We start from the raw sequence: 16,459 nt of genomic DNA, 5'->3' as shown, positions 1-16,459 counted from the left end.
AATATAAGGTAAGTGTTTGCAGGTGATACATGACTTGCACAATACATCAACAAAATTGTAAAAATGATAGCAATCACAGCATTACTTCACATATTTAGATGGTTGATTTACTGTTTTCAAGAGATTCGGAACAAATTAATGAAATTATTTCTTTGCATCAACAGTTTTAACAGCATATTCTTAATGGCTCGGCATTGTAGATGGCAATGCAGCAGAAGATTAGCCGCGCTCTCACTTGAGCATCTTGTAGGATTTTAAGGCATCTCTTCAATTTAGAGACATTTTTCAAACATTTTATTTCGATGCAATGTCAAGCTGTCGCGAGGACGTAAAAAAGAAAAAGCTGAAAACCCTCAAGATCTAATCATTCTCAAAAATGTTTTTATTTCTGTGCATCTATGTCTGTTTGTGAGCGTTGTTGTGATCGGATTATAAAAATCAGCAGCCTGCCGTCTGCCAACGTCACACTCGCCTGAGCTGCGCAGGTACCATGAAAGTGTGTGGTACCAGGTGATTAGAGTCGAGCAGGCCTGAGTAGGTACTAGTGGAAAAGCCCCATAAGGCTACTTTTGAAAACTTTCAATGCCTTTTTGATTTCCGTTTACATGACAATGGTGCTCAGAGTCACAGAAAATGCAACTTTTTGAAAACGAGGGGAAACCAAGGGGAAACCTTTTGAAAATACTGACTCCATGTGAACAAGGGAAAACACAACTTTTCTGAAATGCAGCGACTGCGTATACACACCTCAGCTGTATCAAATAGTTCTACTGCACATGCTCAGTAGATGGACAATAAGGACAAAGCTTTCCTCCAGAGTGTCATGACTCCCCGTCCTTGTTCACCTGGGACTAGGTGGTTTTATAGTTGACAGTCACTGTAATAACAATCCATCTTTGTTCACCCTCCATACAAACGTCTGTGTACTTGGCACTGTTACCGTAATGTTGATACCATATTGTTCTTTGTGTGCATTTCTGTGCGTGGTTCTATTACGAGCACAAGGAACTGCACCAACTAGTGGCCCAACATGAAAACTACATAGAAGTGAGGGCCAGCTGTGGCTTGGTTGGTACAGCGTGTGGGTTCAATTCCTTGTCTGTCCACATGTAAAAGTGTCCTTAAGCAAGATACTGAATCTGCTCCCACTGGATGTGTAAGGGTCCGTGTCTGTGTGTGTTTATCAAGTCCACGTTTCTACTTCCTGTTTTGTTGTGTCTGCGTCTCTGTCACTTGTCCTTCCTCTGTCCTCCTCCTCGGTGTGTGTGTGTGTGTGTGTGTGTGTGTGTGTGTGTGTGTGTGTGTGTGTGCAATCAGTCTGATTTATCTCACCTGTGACTCCCCTCACCTCATGTATTTAAACCCCGCTCCTTCATGTCTCTGTGCTCGATCGTTATTGTTGCGTCGTCTTCAAGACCCCAGCCCTTTCTTTGTGTTTTCTCTTGTGGGCTTCTCATGTTTTGGATTTCGCCCGTGTACCGACCTCTGCCTAGACCTAGACTGCCTCCGTGAACGCTGATTGGAAGCCTGTTTACCCTTAATATTTAATAAAACCTGCAAACGCCAGTCTTGTGTCAGAGTCTGCTTCTGGGTTTCCCTTAGACCCTGACAGGATGGATAAATGTGATTAACAGTGTGAAGCCCATTGGGGACCGCTTACATGTTGGAAAAGCTATATAAGTGTCGTTTCTGTGTGAACATTGTTTTCAAAGCATTGCAGTGTAAACCTGCAACTTTTCTGAAACACAAAAACGATGCGTTTTCACTTGAAGACGTTGTGTATACGGGGCCTCGGGAACACTTGACTCCTCAGTGACAGATTAGACCAGATGATAAAGTGCAGACGTCCTCATCGTGAGTATGTAAAGTTGGCCTTGAATGCATCTTTTTGTTTTCTTCTTCTGACGAGCAAACTGATGTCCACTGAAAGTGAAAACTGGAATATTAAATCTCATCATGCAGAGGTTTAATATTCCAGTTGCAAACGCCGAGAGCAACCAGATAATTAAAGCTTATTTCCTGAGTTTTCCAGCTGAGGTGCTGTCCACTCACACACACACACGCACGCACGCACGCACGCACGCACGCACGCACACACACACACACACACACACACACACACACACACACACACACCCACACATTTCAGAACTTATGAGAGAAAAGGAGATTTGAAAGTATCCTCACTGACAGCTTTTCATCCGGTTTGGAATATATTTTGAATTTATCACAGACTGATAAACACTACCAGGGATTTTAAAGTCATCGTCACGGATTCCTCTGGTCCTGCGAGATGTGGCAGGCGCTGCTTTGCAGAGAAAGACGATTTCAGAGGAAATGTGTGGCGTGCATGTCTTCCAGCCAGGCTTTTCAGTAAATTTAAAGCACAGATTCCGCAATGCATGTCATGAAAAACCCACCAACGCTGTTCGCCCTCCCGAGAAAATACATGAAAAGACGTTGAAACGTGTCGTTTTTCCCGCCCTGTATTCCCCCTTGTGCGAAATGGCTCGAGTAGATATCTTCACATCCTTGAGCGCCCGCAAAAGCAGAAAGCCTCTAAATCCACCAGCAAATGTGACAGCTCAAAGAGCCACCTCAGGGGTCCCCAAAAAAACAAAGGACGCTGAATTAAACAGCAGCCTCAGAAATGCAGCAGTCCCACCTGCAGCTGCACATGAAAAAATAAACCTTGTTTTGGGACTCCAATTCAATTAACCCACTGGACTTTGGAGACCAGATGCAGCTTGTCTTTTTTCGTGCTGATTTTGAAATGCCTCCTCCCTGGATGCAGTCTTTGTGATGTGGGATAATTGTCAGGCTTTAAGGACAAGACATTTATAAAACTATGAACGTGTAAAGCACTTTAATCTCGCCCACTTCAAATATGCTAATTTTGGTAATAACACAAGCAGCTGAAACTTTACCAAACACATTAAGTTTAAAGTGGACTGCCTGGTGCGGCATGGTAACTGCAGCTTCTTACCTTTAGGAAGACATGCATGAAAACCTATATTTACAAGTGAAAAAGTTTGCATGTACCCATGAAATGTTGACAGAAATGGACCATAAACATGAGCTTATCTTTCAAACGGCCCTTTTTCATGAAGGTGATGACCTTAAACCAAACGACGGGAGAATCATGATTTTATTTCAACAGAGAGGTCCTGTCCTGTAACACGGGAAGAAGTAAGAGCAACCGTGAATTCTGAAGCCGGTCACATCAACTTGCAATATGTTTACCAAAATGATCGAGCAAATACATAGATATATGTTAATGAGCTCATATTATTATCATTATGTAAATAACATGCAGTTCCAAGATAAAATAAAGCAGGAAATCAGGATATTCACGAAGGTTTCACATAATTTTCTATGTCCTGTTCCAATCAGTTCCTGTACAGTTGGAAGTAGTAAAGCTCGTTACTGTTTTTTTTCTCTTGTCAGTCCCCTGAAATAAACCACAATAACTGCCAGGGATACTCATGAGCTGACTTTGTTCAAATCAACAGGATGCAGATAACACAGGAGAACAATGGTTACATAAACTGACAGTCTGTTTGGACCAACTGTCCAGCCAACAGTTTTCTACAAATCTTTGTATAGCGACTGAAAAACTGTACTTTTTTCTTTCTTAGCAAAAAAATATTTCATATTAAATTTGTCTCTTTGATATTCTGGACCACAAGTGACCTTTAATAAAATAAACGGTTAAAGATGGGATCAAATTGTGGTTGAAAAATATGCAGTCATGTGTTCACTTTGATACTTGATTGTGAAAATATATATGAACTCCACACAGCAAAGTAAGAAAGGAGAGATTCCTTTATTTCTCTCTTATTATTACAGTGACATTGTTAATTCTCAACTAATATTAGAACAACAATGTAATAATATTGGCCTTTTCTATGTAATACAACTCTTAATGTAATAAGTTGCCAATAGTGCAAAAAGGTATTCATTAAATATTGTAATATCATTACACAATAATGCACAACAATGTAATAACTGATTATATGATTAAAGTAGCATTACAAAAACTTTCAAAATCTAGTAACTGCAGCCAAAATTGTGATAATTTCTAGGAATCAAAGCATTTTTTTCAATGTGTGAAAAACAACTATAGTGACGGGGACAGTAGTCATATGCATTTATTAAGGATACATTTAAAAAAAATAAATTCAATTGACTTTAGTTTATCAGGAAAGTTGAGTGAGACAAATTGACCACCTTTACAAGCAAAGCCTGTCTATGGGTTATTATATAATGATGTAAAAGTCTCTCTCAATGATGGCTGTAGAAAACCTTGGTAATAAGAGACTCAGTCATACTTTAGTGGGTTTAGGCGCCTTGCCCAAATTCACAGTGCTGTTGATGTTGTTGGCTTTAACCGGACCACCACAATCTATTTCCAATCCAGTGATTGAAACGAGCAGCCTTCTGGCTACAAGCTGGCATCTCTAACGTCTCAGCCTGAGTAAAATACAACTACAGCATGGTGGAGCGTTTTCAATTCAGAGTATTCACTCTTTGGAACTCATCCTGTTTCCACAATAAATGAAACATCTGTGAAATGTAAGCTCTTCATGAATGACGAGAAGGAAAACTAATCTTCCAGATTTGGTGCACCTTACAGTTGAGTCATTCGCTTTTTTTTCTCTTTATGCGCTGAGGAAATTGTGGAATTAAATCCTGTACTCTGTGGAAATGATGTACATGTATTTGAGTAGGTGTGTTGAAATTAGCTGTTTCAAGTCACACGCACAGAGAGAAAACCCTGGCAGTTGTCTGAACAATGTCTTCATGTGGGAGTGCCACAAATGAAGATTTCAGGAACAACATCATGTGTCTCCACTCCTGAACTAGAGTGTCTGGGGAGCTTGAAGCAGACATGCACTGTGTGCTGATGGAAGTACTGAATGATACCTGGAGCAGTCTGTATTGGAGAGACAGAGTTGTGTGATATTGATTTGATGAGAACATTCTTCTGGGATTTCCATCAGCTTGAATTTGTCTGTGGGTGCATGGAGGAGGTGAGCAGGTGGAGGAGTGAGAGGAGTGAGAGGAGTCGGAGGCAGCAGCCAGACCGTTACGTGACATCAGTTGGTTCGGGACTGAAGAAGAACAGGACGTTGCTCTCTGTTCTCCTCAATCCATCTGGAAAAGCCCCCCCCCTTTCTTTTCTTCCTCCCCAGCTTGTTTTCTTTCCTGATTTAGATGAACAAAGCTGGCAGCTTCACTTTTTCATTATCTCAGAAAAGAGAAGGATGTATTCATTTATTGTAGGACTATTCTAAAAGTTCTATTTGATTGAAAAATGTGAACATTTCAAAACATAAACACTATAATCAAGGATTTGTGTCATTATATTTGTTTTAAGCTCTCAAACATCTCCTCCATCATGACTGTGAAAGGATTTATTTCAAAACAAATGTTTTAATTTGTCCTTTTTCCAATCAGTATAGGGCTGAATTTAGTGCATGTTTACAGAAAATGTGAAACTTGAGACTTGCATTGTGACCGGTTGGTGTAAGTTTGTAAAGTCTGTAACAGGTGAGGCTGCATGGTGTGTTGTGGTTGTCAGTGGGAGTGCTGTCGGTCGGAGACTTGTGGACGAGGGCCACATGATCTTAGATAAACCTGCGATCATTGTCAGTATTGTGATACGGTTTATGACACGGGTGTGAAAAATAAGGCAACCAAGAAAAACTATAAAGTTCAAATTTAAAGGTTATCATGTCACTATTTTAGCGGCCCTGCCCACTTGAGATGAAATTGGGTTGAATGATGCCCAAAACTAAAATGTGTTTGACACCCCAGTCTTATGATGGATACAAATAGTTGAAATGAAGATCTTTGTGTCTTGACATTTATTCTTCCAAATGGAAGAGTTCTTTCTGCCATGCAAATACATAATTTTAATGAGTTCATCACAAAATCAACTAATGATTAATCTTTATTATGTACATATTCTGATACATGCAGTATATTGCTCATGTTGAAATTGTGATAACATTAAATTTGCAATATATTTTGCAGTCGTAGTAATGAGTTAACGTGTCTAAAATAACTTTGTTTACCTTTATGCTATTTTGACAGGCCCAATGACGTGGGACTTAACTTTTTAATCACTCAACCTTTCGATCAGCCAAAACTTTTCCAATGAGTTAATTTAGACTTTTCAATGATTTAAGGTTTTCCAATGACTTGATACTTGCATGTTCTACATGTGCATGTGTTTCTACAGTCTAAAGTCATTTAGATATTTGAGGTCACTGTGTTACTCTTGACCCCCCACAGGTGAGAGGGTGAGTACGAGTGCGTCTACAGTTTGATGGACTGGCGACTCGCTTCCTTTGCCTTTATTCCTTCAGCTGTGTTCAGGATGGATGAATGGACATCGATGAGGTATGTGCTGCTTTCTGTATCTTCTACCAACAAACGATATGTCTGTGAACACTTTCCTCTTTCTGTTCAACATAAATCCAGTCTGAAACTGTAAAAAGTAATGAGCCTCCATGTTCCTTAATACATAAATCAATTTTGCAAGAACGATAATCATTATCGGTAAGCACAGTCAGCAGAGTACACTTCTCCTGTTAACAGCTGGTGGCTGAGCTCCAAGAAAAGAAGTATGGTCTGACCTTCACATATTACAATGTACAGCCAGTAATAATGTGTCAACTGACATTGATAGAGGCCTTTGGCACATATAGTCAGTTTGCCTATGGTGCAAATTGACGATATCAATCATGCAACGCTCCGACGAGCCTGAAGAGGTCAAGCCAGACTTGACTGTGTAGCTGATGGTAATGTTGAACAGGAATGTGTGAATCCTTGCACAGAACCAAGCCAGATCAAAATGAGAAGAAACGGTCTGTCCCCTTGTCAATAAGTTATATGAAAGTTTTTTAAAGTTTTATCTGAGAGTTCGACTCAAATTCAGAGATGTTTTTTTATTATTATTTTTTTAACTGGCAGAACTCACCCTGCAACGCTGCTGTTGGCAGAGCTCTCGCCGATCTGCGAGCTGGCGATCCACTTGGTCTCCCCCACCACCGTCCTGGCGTGCGGTAGCCGGCCCACGTCCTTCACCGTCATCATCAGGTGCCGCGACGACTTCAGCACCCGGACGGCCTCGTCGTGCGGGATGCTCAGGAAGCTGCGGCCGTTCACCTCCAGGATCTGGTCGCCGACCTGCAGGGAGGGGAACGAACACAGAGGTGCACCGGAGGGGACTGAGCAAGGCGAGGATGGACCGGGCAGAGGCTGTGACACGCATAGGTTCAGAGGTCAAAGGTTCAAACAGAGGTTATGGAACGGACAGAGGTGGTGGAAGATAGTGAAGAAATTAGAGCGATTCTTCTCCGGTCGGGCAGCAAAAGTAATCACACAGGACACAAGGTAGTTTCTGCTCACTGCATTCTGAAAGTCTAGAACTGTTTCATATGTCATGGACCAGGTCGTTCTGAATTCAAACAAAGGGCTCATCCTGGAGGCAGAGAGAGGATGATTATGTCCATACTAATCACCACCTTGAAACACAGCCTCTATCTCCTGTAATGTAACCCTCATCTCTGGTGAGAGGTGAAGCACCACCTCACTCTCAGAGTGCCTCTTGGTCTCTACATCTGCCCTGCTTGGATGACTGTCACTCCTATCAATCATATATACGGATATCTGTCAGTATGTTTCTGAAGACGATATAGAGACGATGTAAACAAGCACATGGGGGAGTGTGTGAAGTGGAAAGTAATACAGGATGCAGTTAGCTTCAAATAGCTAATGCCCCATTTACATGACAACGTTTCAATGTTTTATGAACCATGTCTGTTTACATGGAAATGGCAGAAAAATCTTAACTAATTAGTTTTCATGTTGGATCACTGGTGGGAGCTGTTAAATGTTTCCGTAATGAAACCACACACACAACATGCAGAGAACAATACAAAACATTTAGAATGGGAGAACACAGACATTCACATGGACCGACCACCAAGTTAGATCGTTATTACAGTGACCGTCAACTATAAAACGAGTTGGCATGGAAATGGAGCCCAAGCTTTTTCAGAAATGTGCCCCCCCCCCTATTACATGAACGATGGAATCAGGCCATTTTCAAAAAATTCCACCTTAGGAGTCAATTTCAAAAAAGTTGTGTTCCCAGTGACTCCGATCACAGATGTTGTGTTAAGGGACACCCAAAACACAACAAACGTTTTGTGTTTTCACTTGAAGACCTTGTCATGTAAATGGAACCAAAACAATGCGTGTGAAAAAAAAACATGTAAAATGTTCAATACAAAGATACCAGTTAAAGCTTTCTGAAATATTACATCTGAGAATGAGCCTTCACTGATACTTGTGCAACTATTCTTCTTCCATCTCAGTTCATAGACTTAAATCCAGTTTCTATAAATATAATGTGCAAAGAGGCGGTCCAATGATCGCGAAACTTTCATAAAAAGTGTAAACGATGTCTAGCCGGACCACAACAAGTGTGTGGTGGAAACACAGCAAGATTGATTCTTCGGCCGGTGTGCGATAGACGCTACGCACTGCTCTGTCCTGTACTAAAGTGTTGCGGTTGAAGGAAAGCCTCTTTTCAGATGTGGGGCATTTTCATGCGAGAAAAAAAAAAGATGCAAAGAAGAAATAAATGTGGCGTGGTGTCTTATTGCTTTCCGCTGCTATTAACTTTATCTGTCACCATAGCGGTAATAAATTAGTCACAGAGGATGGGATCACCACACACAGCAGCAGAGTCGTTGGGCTTGTAAATGACTTAGTGTGGCATTTAGGCTTGATGTATTGTTAGCATTAAAAGAAGAAAGTTGCCTAGTGTCACTTTTTTGCCTCTTTACTTTATTACTGTTATACTCAGCCAACTGCCCCTTCAAGATCCTTCCAGTGCGCTCATAGCGCAGCAGCTAATGTGAACCGGTGATTAAACTGTTAGAACCACATGAATTTCACTTTCTTGGGAGTTTTCCAGCGATTTGAGGTCACTGAGAAGCCATATCTGTCACTACTAATGCACAGCGGCACCTCTCGGGCACACCAGAGGACACTCTCCGCATAAAGCGCCACCGCCACTGTGATCGTTTTCAGTTTAGGCCGTCTGACTGAAATTGGAAGACACAGAATTCAAACGGTGCCGACAAAAAGAAATCAATCCAGCACACCCCAGTAGTGAGAATGCAGTTTGACGCCAGAGCAAACAACTTTTCATCTAAGCCAAAGCTTCGGGGACGAGAGGCAGATTCAGGCAGATTACAAGCTGCTTGTTCCAGCTGTTTGCATTTCCAAACGACACTAAAAGGAGTCAACTATCAATAGGACTTCTTATTGGCTTTCTGTGCAGTGCTTGACAAGCCTGAAGCTCTGTTTGCTGCGAGCTTAGCTGGGTTTTATCAAAGTTTCGCTCTGATTTGACACAGCTTGAGTGCACACGTTGTTGAAATGTACACAAAAAGAGAGGACGCGCACAAACATCTTCAGATATTATCTCTGCTGCAAATCATTCTTCTGAGTGGCTGTGAAATAAAAAAAACCTCCAATGAGCACTCCAGTTGAAAGTACGAAGCATTGTTTTCATTCGCACTGGGTGACGGAGCGTATAGGATGCTGAATCCCACGCATGAAGAGACAGAAAGACGTTGAATTATCCCAAAGCATGAATAATGTTACTGAGACTATAACTTTGCATCAGAAGCCACATTCAAGGGCAACACTGGGCCTCAGGCTCAAATTGACTAATGTGATCCTGGCTGTGTACTGTTGGAAATGTAATGATTGAATATACCACAATACATTTTGATGTGGCAAGAATAGAAGGCACAAGGACTGAGCCTTGAGGAACTCCACAGGTGATTTTCACATGCTCAGATACTATAATCTATTTTGAGCATTTTTCTTTTCAGAGAAGTCAAGTGCAACCGGAAGTAAAGCGAATTATTAGCAGAATCAGCCTCCAATGGAAAGAAGAACATTATGGAAATAAAAAATATAAATAAAAAAGAATTAGTTGTCTGATCATTTGAGACAACGGAGGAAGTATGACACTTCCAAGTAACAAAAATACCCCCTAATAAAGTGGTGTCGATCTGATTTTAGTTCAGGATAAATAGTGCCTTTAAATAACTTTAATAAACTTTAATTTTTCATTGTTGTGGAGTAAGGTTTGAAAAAGTGTATGTTTTTGCACAACATTTCACAATAATTACCAAAAATTCCGGCAATTTTGATGATTTTGATGACTTTCTGTTGCAAACAGAGGGAGAAATGTGACCATGAGGTCCATGTGTGAATCGACCCAACATCTCAAAAATCTGCACAGCTGGATGTTAAATTAAGTGCTCATGAATGCAAGCTGTTCAACTTTTTTAATGTGAGAATTACAGCCAGTGATAGGTGGCAATTTAAACAATCAATGCAGTGTTCGCCGGTCAGTAGTCATCATATCGGCACAGTGGGAGAACAAACGGGAGTAAATCGCAGCCTGGGACCCGAAAACTGAGGCAGCCCTCTACTAACAGGATTTTAAGCAGGGTGGCAGGCTGCTGACCTGAAACTAATTGTTTCCACCGTCACATGAGCCAGAAGCTGTTTAGAAATGAGGTCCCAGCCTGAAGAAAAATACCTTTTGTTAACATAATATGGGCCACATTACGACCCTGCTGCATGGCGCTATTTATTTCCATCAGAAACTATAAAATTGCTGTGTTGAATCAATACTTCTGTGGAAATGAGACAATAGAATGGGAGGTAATTTCAGCGAAATGTTACAAGGTACTTGTAGACAACCTTGTCTGGAGTGCAAACATCCTGAAGGAAAGTTTACATTTCAGTAAAACTATTACGGCAGCACTTTCCTTTGGTGTTGTTGGGTTAATTCTCTTAATGTCCTTAAATGACCCACAGTCAAAAGTGGAGATTTAAACAGATCTCCAATAAAACCTGTGGACGTTTCACAGACGCTCCAGGAAAACACTCCTCCAATGCAGGAGCTCTGACGACGCCCGAGGCTGGATTTGCTGCAAAAGTCCTCAATAGAGGCTCCTAATGCTTCTGCAGATGGGAGATTTTCGGTTTTTGTTGACACATCATGGCAGCTTCTCACCCACGATGCCAGAGGATATGTTGACATGTCACAGATGGAAAAGCTGAGGAGTAAATAATAGGATGATCCACTCTCTGGTTTTGTGAATGTGGGCTCACTCTGACAGTGTTGTAACCTACTGGGAGGCTTAGAGGGAAAAAGATCATGTCTCTCTCTCTCTCTCTCTCTCTCTCTCTCTCTCTCTCTCTCTCTCTGTCACTGTGTGTGTGTGTGTGTGTGTGTGTGTGTGTGTGTGTGTGTGTGTGTGTGTGTATGTGTGTCAGCCAGTTCAAAAAGGGATGTGCTTTTTATCTCAATTTCATTGTAGTACATCATTCCAACGTGAAAAATGTAAGTGAACTGCACCAACAATTTTACATATCAATAACGTGACCTTTAATAATTCCCCCAAAATGGAACGCTGTGTTTAAAGTTACTCTACCAGAAAGAATCTTTGAAACATACTTCCCATAAAAACTATAATTTCTGCAGAGATAATAAACCAATACACAGAAACAAGACCATGACCACTCATTTCACACCAAAGTCGATATGTCTATAAACAAACTGGAATTTGAGGCCATCGAACTGTGTTTATGTTTCGCTAAATGACTGTTCGGTCTTGAGCACTCCACCCCCACCTTTTTTTTTCTTTGTTCCCCATTATCTTACATTGCTAATGTTATTCTATCTTAAGCAGTTTGAAACTATTTGCTGTGGTGAGTGTATTTAGTTTTTTTTTGGGAGTATTTTCTTAATCAATTACTTTCTCTTAGGGCTGGGCAAAAAAATCAATTTACAAAATTTGTACCCAAAATTGATTGCTAATTTGCAAATTCAAGTTTTTGTTGGCATTTTTTGCATTTCATTCGACAATTCCTTGTGGGGTTCTGGAGTTGCTGTTGCACTTTTGCGTAAACCTGGCTTAAAAGTAGAATTTTTTGAATGATAGCATCTCATTTACTTTTTATTTTGGGATTTTTTATATGCATTTTATCTCTGAGGACAATCACAGTAATAAAGTTGCCCTTTTGACAATATATGTGATAGACTTTTAAGTGCATTGAGAAAAAACAATAGAAAATTGAACTGGAACTTTAACTTCTTAAAAAAAAAAAAAAATCTGTTTCTGTGTTAGTAGTATTTTGCTTGGCTGTACCGGCTGTCCTCTTTTCTGTATTATTTTGATCTGGGTCTAGTCTGGTTTTTGCCATAGCCCAGTGTCGATACTCGCTTCCACGGCCCTGTCCAGTTGTTTGTTTGGCTGAGCTATCGCGCCCATCTTTCAGTTTAAACTTTTCCTGATTTTTGGGACCGAGTCAGACAAGGGTTTTAATGTGTACTCCTACAGCATACACTCCCTTCAACAAACAAGAAGAAAGCAACCACGCTTTATAATAAATCAAATGTTTAAAAATCCTCCTCTTGTCTCCCTCGTCCATGAATATGTTCACTCTTTCTGTGAGTCGTAACGCTGATGTCATCTCGGGAAATGTGGCACATGAGTTTTTTCAAAGAAAGAGTCTTCAAGCCACCAGAATTGTCATAAATCTTGTGAAACTGATCATTGATCATTTTTCCAGTTGTGAATTGAAATCCAGCGAGATCGAGCGTACAGACAGGATCTTGTGACACAATGCCTTGGAAATCTTCGGGACTTTCCGTGACCGCAGGATGTCAACAAACACAGACACGGATGTTCTGCGAAATTTAAATGCTGAAAATGTGTTTTCATGAGTGTAATGAGGAATTTCCTTCAGAAAGGTATTAACAACACATTAGAGATGTACATCAACAACTACATTTTTAATTATTTGATGTGGATTCTGGTAGAGCAACTTTAACCTCTTAAAGGCCGCCAAATTTGCGTTGCTCTGATGTTGTAGTCCAGTTAGGTAATAGAGGTGAACTGTTCTTTCCTCAAAGTTACTCAACTGATGGGGTGGTCTGGGCTTCTTTGGTCTCCTTTTCCCATTATGGCCACATCTGGGTATGGATGGATGGATGGATGGATGGATGGATGGATGGATCAAGCTATATAATTAAATGGATGAGCAGATATATGATATAATCTGGCTGGATTGATGAACTCATTGATGCACAAATGATTGTGGTGTGGATAGAAAAATTAATACTGTCATGAATTGGTATTCCAATGTATAGATTTATTGGTAGATCTGTGGGTAGATGTAAAATGAGATGGATGGATAGATAGGTGATTATAAAAATGAATACATTACAGAAATATATTTATAAATAGATGGTGGTTGATGATAGATGAATGTATTAATACATACAAATTAATAAAGATTCAGAGATGCATAAATATATTGATGAATGTATTTAATATAGGGATGGACAGATATATAGATGCTGGAAATGTGGAAAGAAGAATGAATGAATTAAAGAGTTCATCTACAAAAGGATGGTGGTTGAATTTTGAATGGATGGTGGCCTGGATGGACAAATGGGACCTGAATAGGAGGTGCTGTGACATCAAAGTGTGTTTAACCAATCTGTTTGGGAGGCTTTGCCTGTTTTCATAAATATAAACCGACTATTGGATGGAGAGACAGATTCTGCATCATACACTGTGTAAGTGACGGGACTGACGCAGTCGTTAACTGAAGGGACGCAACCATAAATCAGGTCCGATTATTTGCACCTGCTGTATCCGACAAATGAATACAACCCGGATTGGGAGTCTCATTACACACTGATTGAGTTTTATGACCGTGTGAGCTTCATTTAAAAGCACACAGTTAATTACAGAGGAGCAAATTAGAAAATGCCAATATGCAATATTAATCTCTTCAGATCTCTAAATACCTTCATTATTCTAACGTCTCAAGACTAAGCAAATCTTTCAGAGTTATGACCACCTGCTGAAGTTGTCTTCAGTCGTTGGTGATAGAAGAAGCTATTGTCTTTGCGCGTGAAGTTACGTCTTAACTTTTCCCTCTTTCTTACACTCTTTTTCTCCCCTGCTCTCTCTCTCTCTGTGCTACCTCATTACACTTCCATCTGAGAGCAGATGGGCCCCGTCTGCGGCTACAAACACTTTATTTATTGTGATCAATCTCTGCGTCACACCGAAGGAGACGCAGTGGTGTTGCATCGTGGGCGATTAAACAACAACCAGTGGAGATGATGTCTGTGATTGGAGTTCTAATCAATGATGCCCTCCAGCGATGACACCTTCTTATTGTGCCGGGACACAAAATAAAGCAGACGGTCAATCGACCGCGGTTGAACATTGCAGCTCAACTTGTACTGAAATTTCCCCAAAGGGCATGTTGAAAATGATCCAGTGATTGGACGTCTGGTTTACTTGTGACTCAGTTGGGAGGATGAAGAAACAAATAGAGGCCTTTAAAAATAAAACAAAACAAACAAATTCATTGTCTCAGAAAATTAGAATGCAATTAACACGTTTTATATATTGAGAAGGGAACTGTGTGTGAGGCATGGCGAAGGGCAGAGGAGATATTAATCCCCAAAGAAGAAAAGTCCTCGATGTTTCGTCACATCAACCTGCTAAATGTGAAGGGAAAGATATTCTCTGGCGTGGTTGCAGAGCAACAATTTCATCGATACAACAGTGCAGAAAGCAGGACTGAGGCGTCACGAGCTGTGTGGAATATTTCATTAACTGTGAGCCACAACTTTACACATTCTGAGAATAAAAGGGATGAAATATTCATTCTGTGTGTAAATGGCCTGAACTTCTCAAGCACTTCTCAACTGCATGAGCAGCCCAAAGTGCTTTACATTGTCAATCACTCACACACACACACACACACACACACACACACACACACACACACACACACACACACACACACACACACACACACACACACACACACACACACACACACACACACACACACACACACACACACACACACCAATGGGTGCTGTCACTCCAACAGGAGCAACTTTGGATTCAGTGTCTTGCTCAAGGACACATGGCATATGGACAAGTGGAGGTGGGAATAGAACCTGCAACCTTCCAAGTGGGAGACAACTGCTCTACCAATCAAGTCATGCCACGAGAAGTGTTGTGTAAATAATCTCTATGATATATGTGCTTCCCTTTCTGAAATAAGTGACAAGAACTATTGAACTTTTTCATGACATTCTAATTTATTGTACCTGTTTATTAATGGGTTTTACAGGCTCCATCAATGACCTATACTGTCCTAACTTGGGAACTGTATTTTTAAAAATATTTTTCAAATATTTGTATTTAAAGCATTTCAAATATGATTATTCAGTTTATTCATGTTCATTTTGGACACATAAATATATCTAAATATTACGATACAGGACCTGTTAGAAATTTGAACAAATCATATACCCAATACTACTTGAAGTAGAGACAAGCTGAGAAAATACCACCATGTCCTGAGTCCAGACATGTAAATTTAATGGAGTGGAGTGATTCATTAATCCAGTCTTGTGAATTGTTGTTACACTCGTCTAAAACAACACTGAGACTCTGTTTACATGACAATGTTTGAAAATGGTTCATTTTTGTTTCAGAAAAGTTTTGCATACATACAGCACTGAAAACAATGTAAGAAATGCTTAAAACAATGTCGTGGGCATGCTGGGCCACTAGTGGGCGAACAATATACTTCAAATATTAACAATGGAAGTACACAGACACTTGTATGAACAGACAACCAAGTTATTAAGTGAACTTTAAAACTATAAAATTCCCAGGAGAATCTGGACTGAGAGTCATGACACTCTGGAGGCAAACACTGTTATTATCGTCTATCTACTGAGCATGTGCAGAAGAGCTGTTTGCTCTAGTCTACTCTTCACTTTCTCCTTCAGAGCATTTTGTTTTTCAAATCCATATACACAGTATATATTTCTAAGTGGACTTTTATTGTCTTTTTTGTCTCCAGTCCAGGTTGTATTGTATTGTATGTATGACAGTCACCAATGATTCATGTTGCTCCATATTCATTTAATCTCAGAATGGACTGCATTGTGTGGATTTGGCAGTGATTACTTGGACCCTGTTTTAGCACAAACGTTTGAAAAGGTTTTACTGTCTCATTTCAAAAGCGAGTCTCTGTTTATAGGCAGAGCCTTTGTCTTTATTCAGTATAAGAGTAGTGTGGATGACAAAGGAATGAAGATGGATGGATCACAATCCAGTCAGCAAAATGTATCTAAAGGTCAACTTCAAGATTTTTTTTTTAACAGAAATGTGAAATAAGGTACAGATGACACCAAAAAGGAATGTCGGCACACTTTGCCTCTTACACTTACTCCTGGATTCCTTACACTATGAGACTGCATGACTTGCCATCCACTTGAGTATTGCAAGGAGTGCGT

At 40.3% G+C, this 16,459-nt stretch overlaps 1 protein-coding gene across 1 annotated transcript in view; it reads right to left on the bottom strand.

Moving 5' to 3' along the window:
* Positions 1–16,459, bottom strand: part of whrna (whirlin a) — a gene marked incomplete at both ends in the record, with an annotated part of 220,151 nt that overhangs the window by 54,885 nt on the left and 148,807 nt on the right. Inside the window, one exon of the mRNA XM_080509813.1 lies at positions 6,989–7,197. Coding sequence (XP_080365939.1) covers positions 6,989–7,197 — 209 coding nt within the window. The remainder of the gene's footprint in view (positions 1–6,988; positions 7,198–16,459) is intronic.

Source organism: Blennius ocellaris, assembly GCF_963422515.1.
Source record: "Blennius ocellaris genome assembly, chromosome: 15".
Classification (NCBI taxonomy): domain Eukaryota; kingdom Metazoa; phylum Chordata; class Actinopteri; order Blenniiformes; family Blenniidae; genus Blennius; species Blennius ocellaris.
Note: the sequence above shows the minus strand (reverse complement) of the source record. Positions and strands in the feature narration are given on the sequence as shown.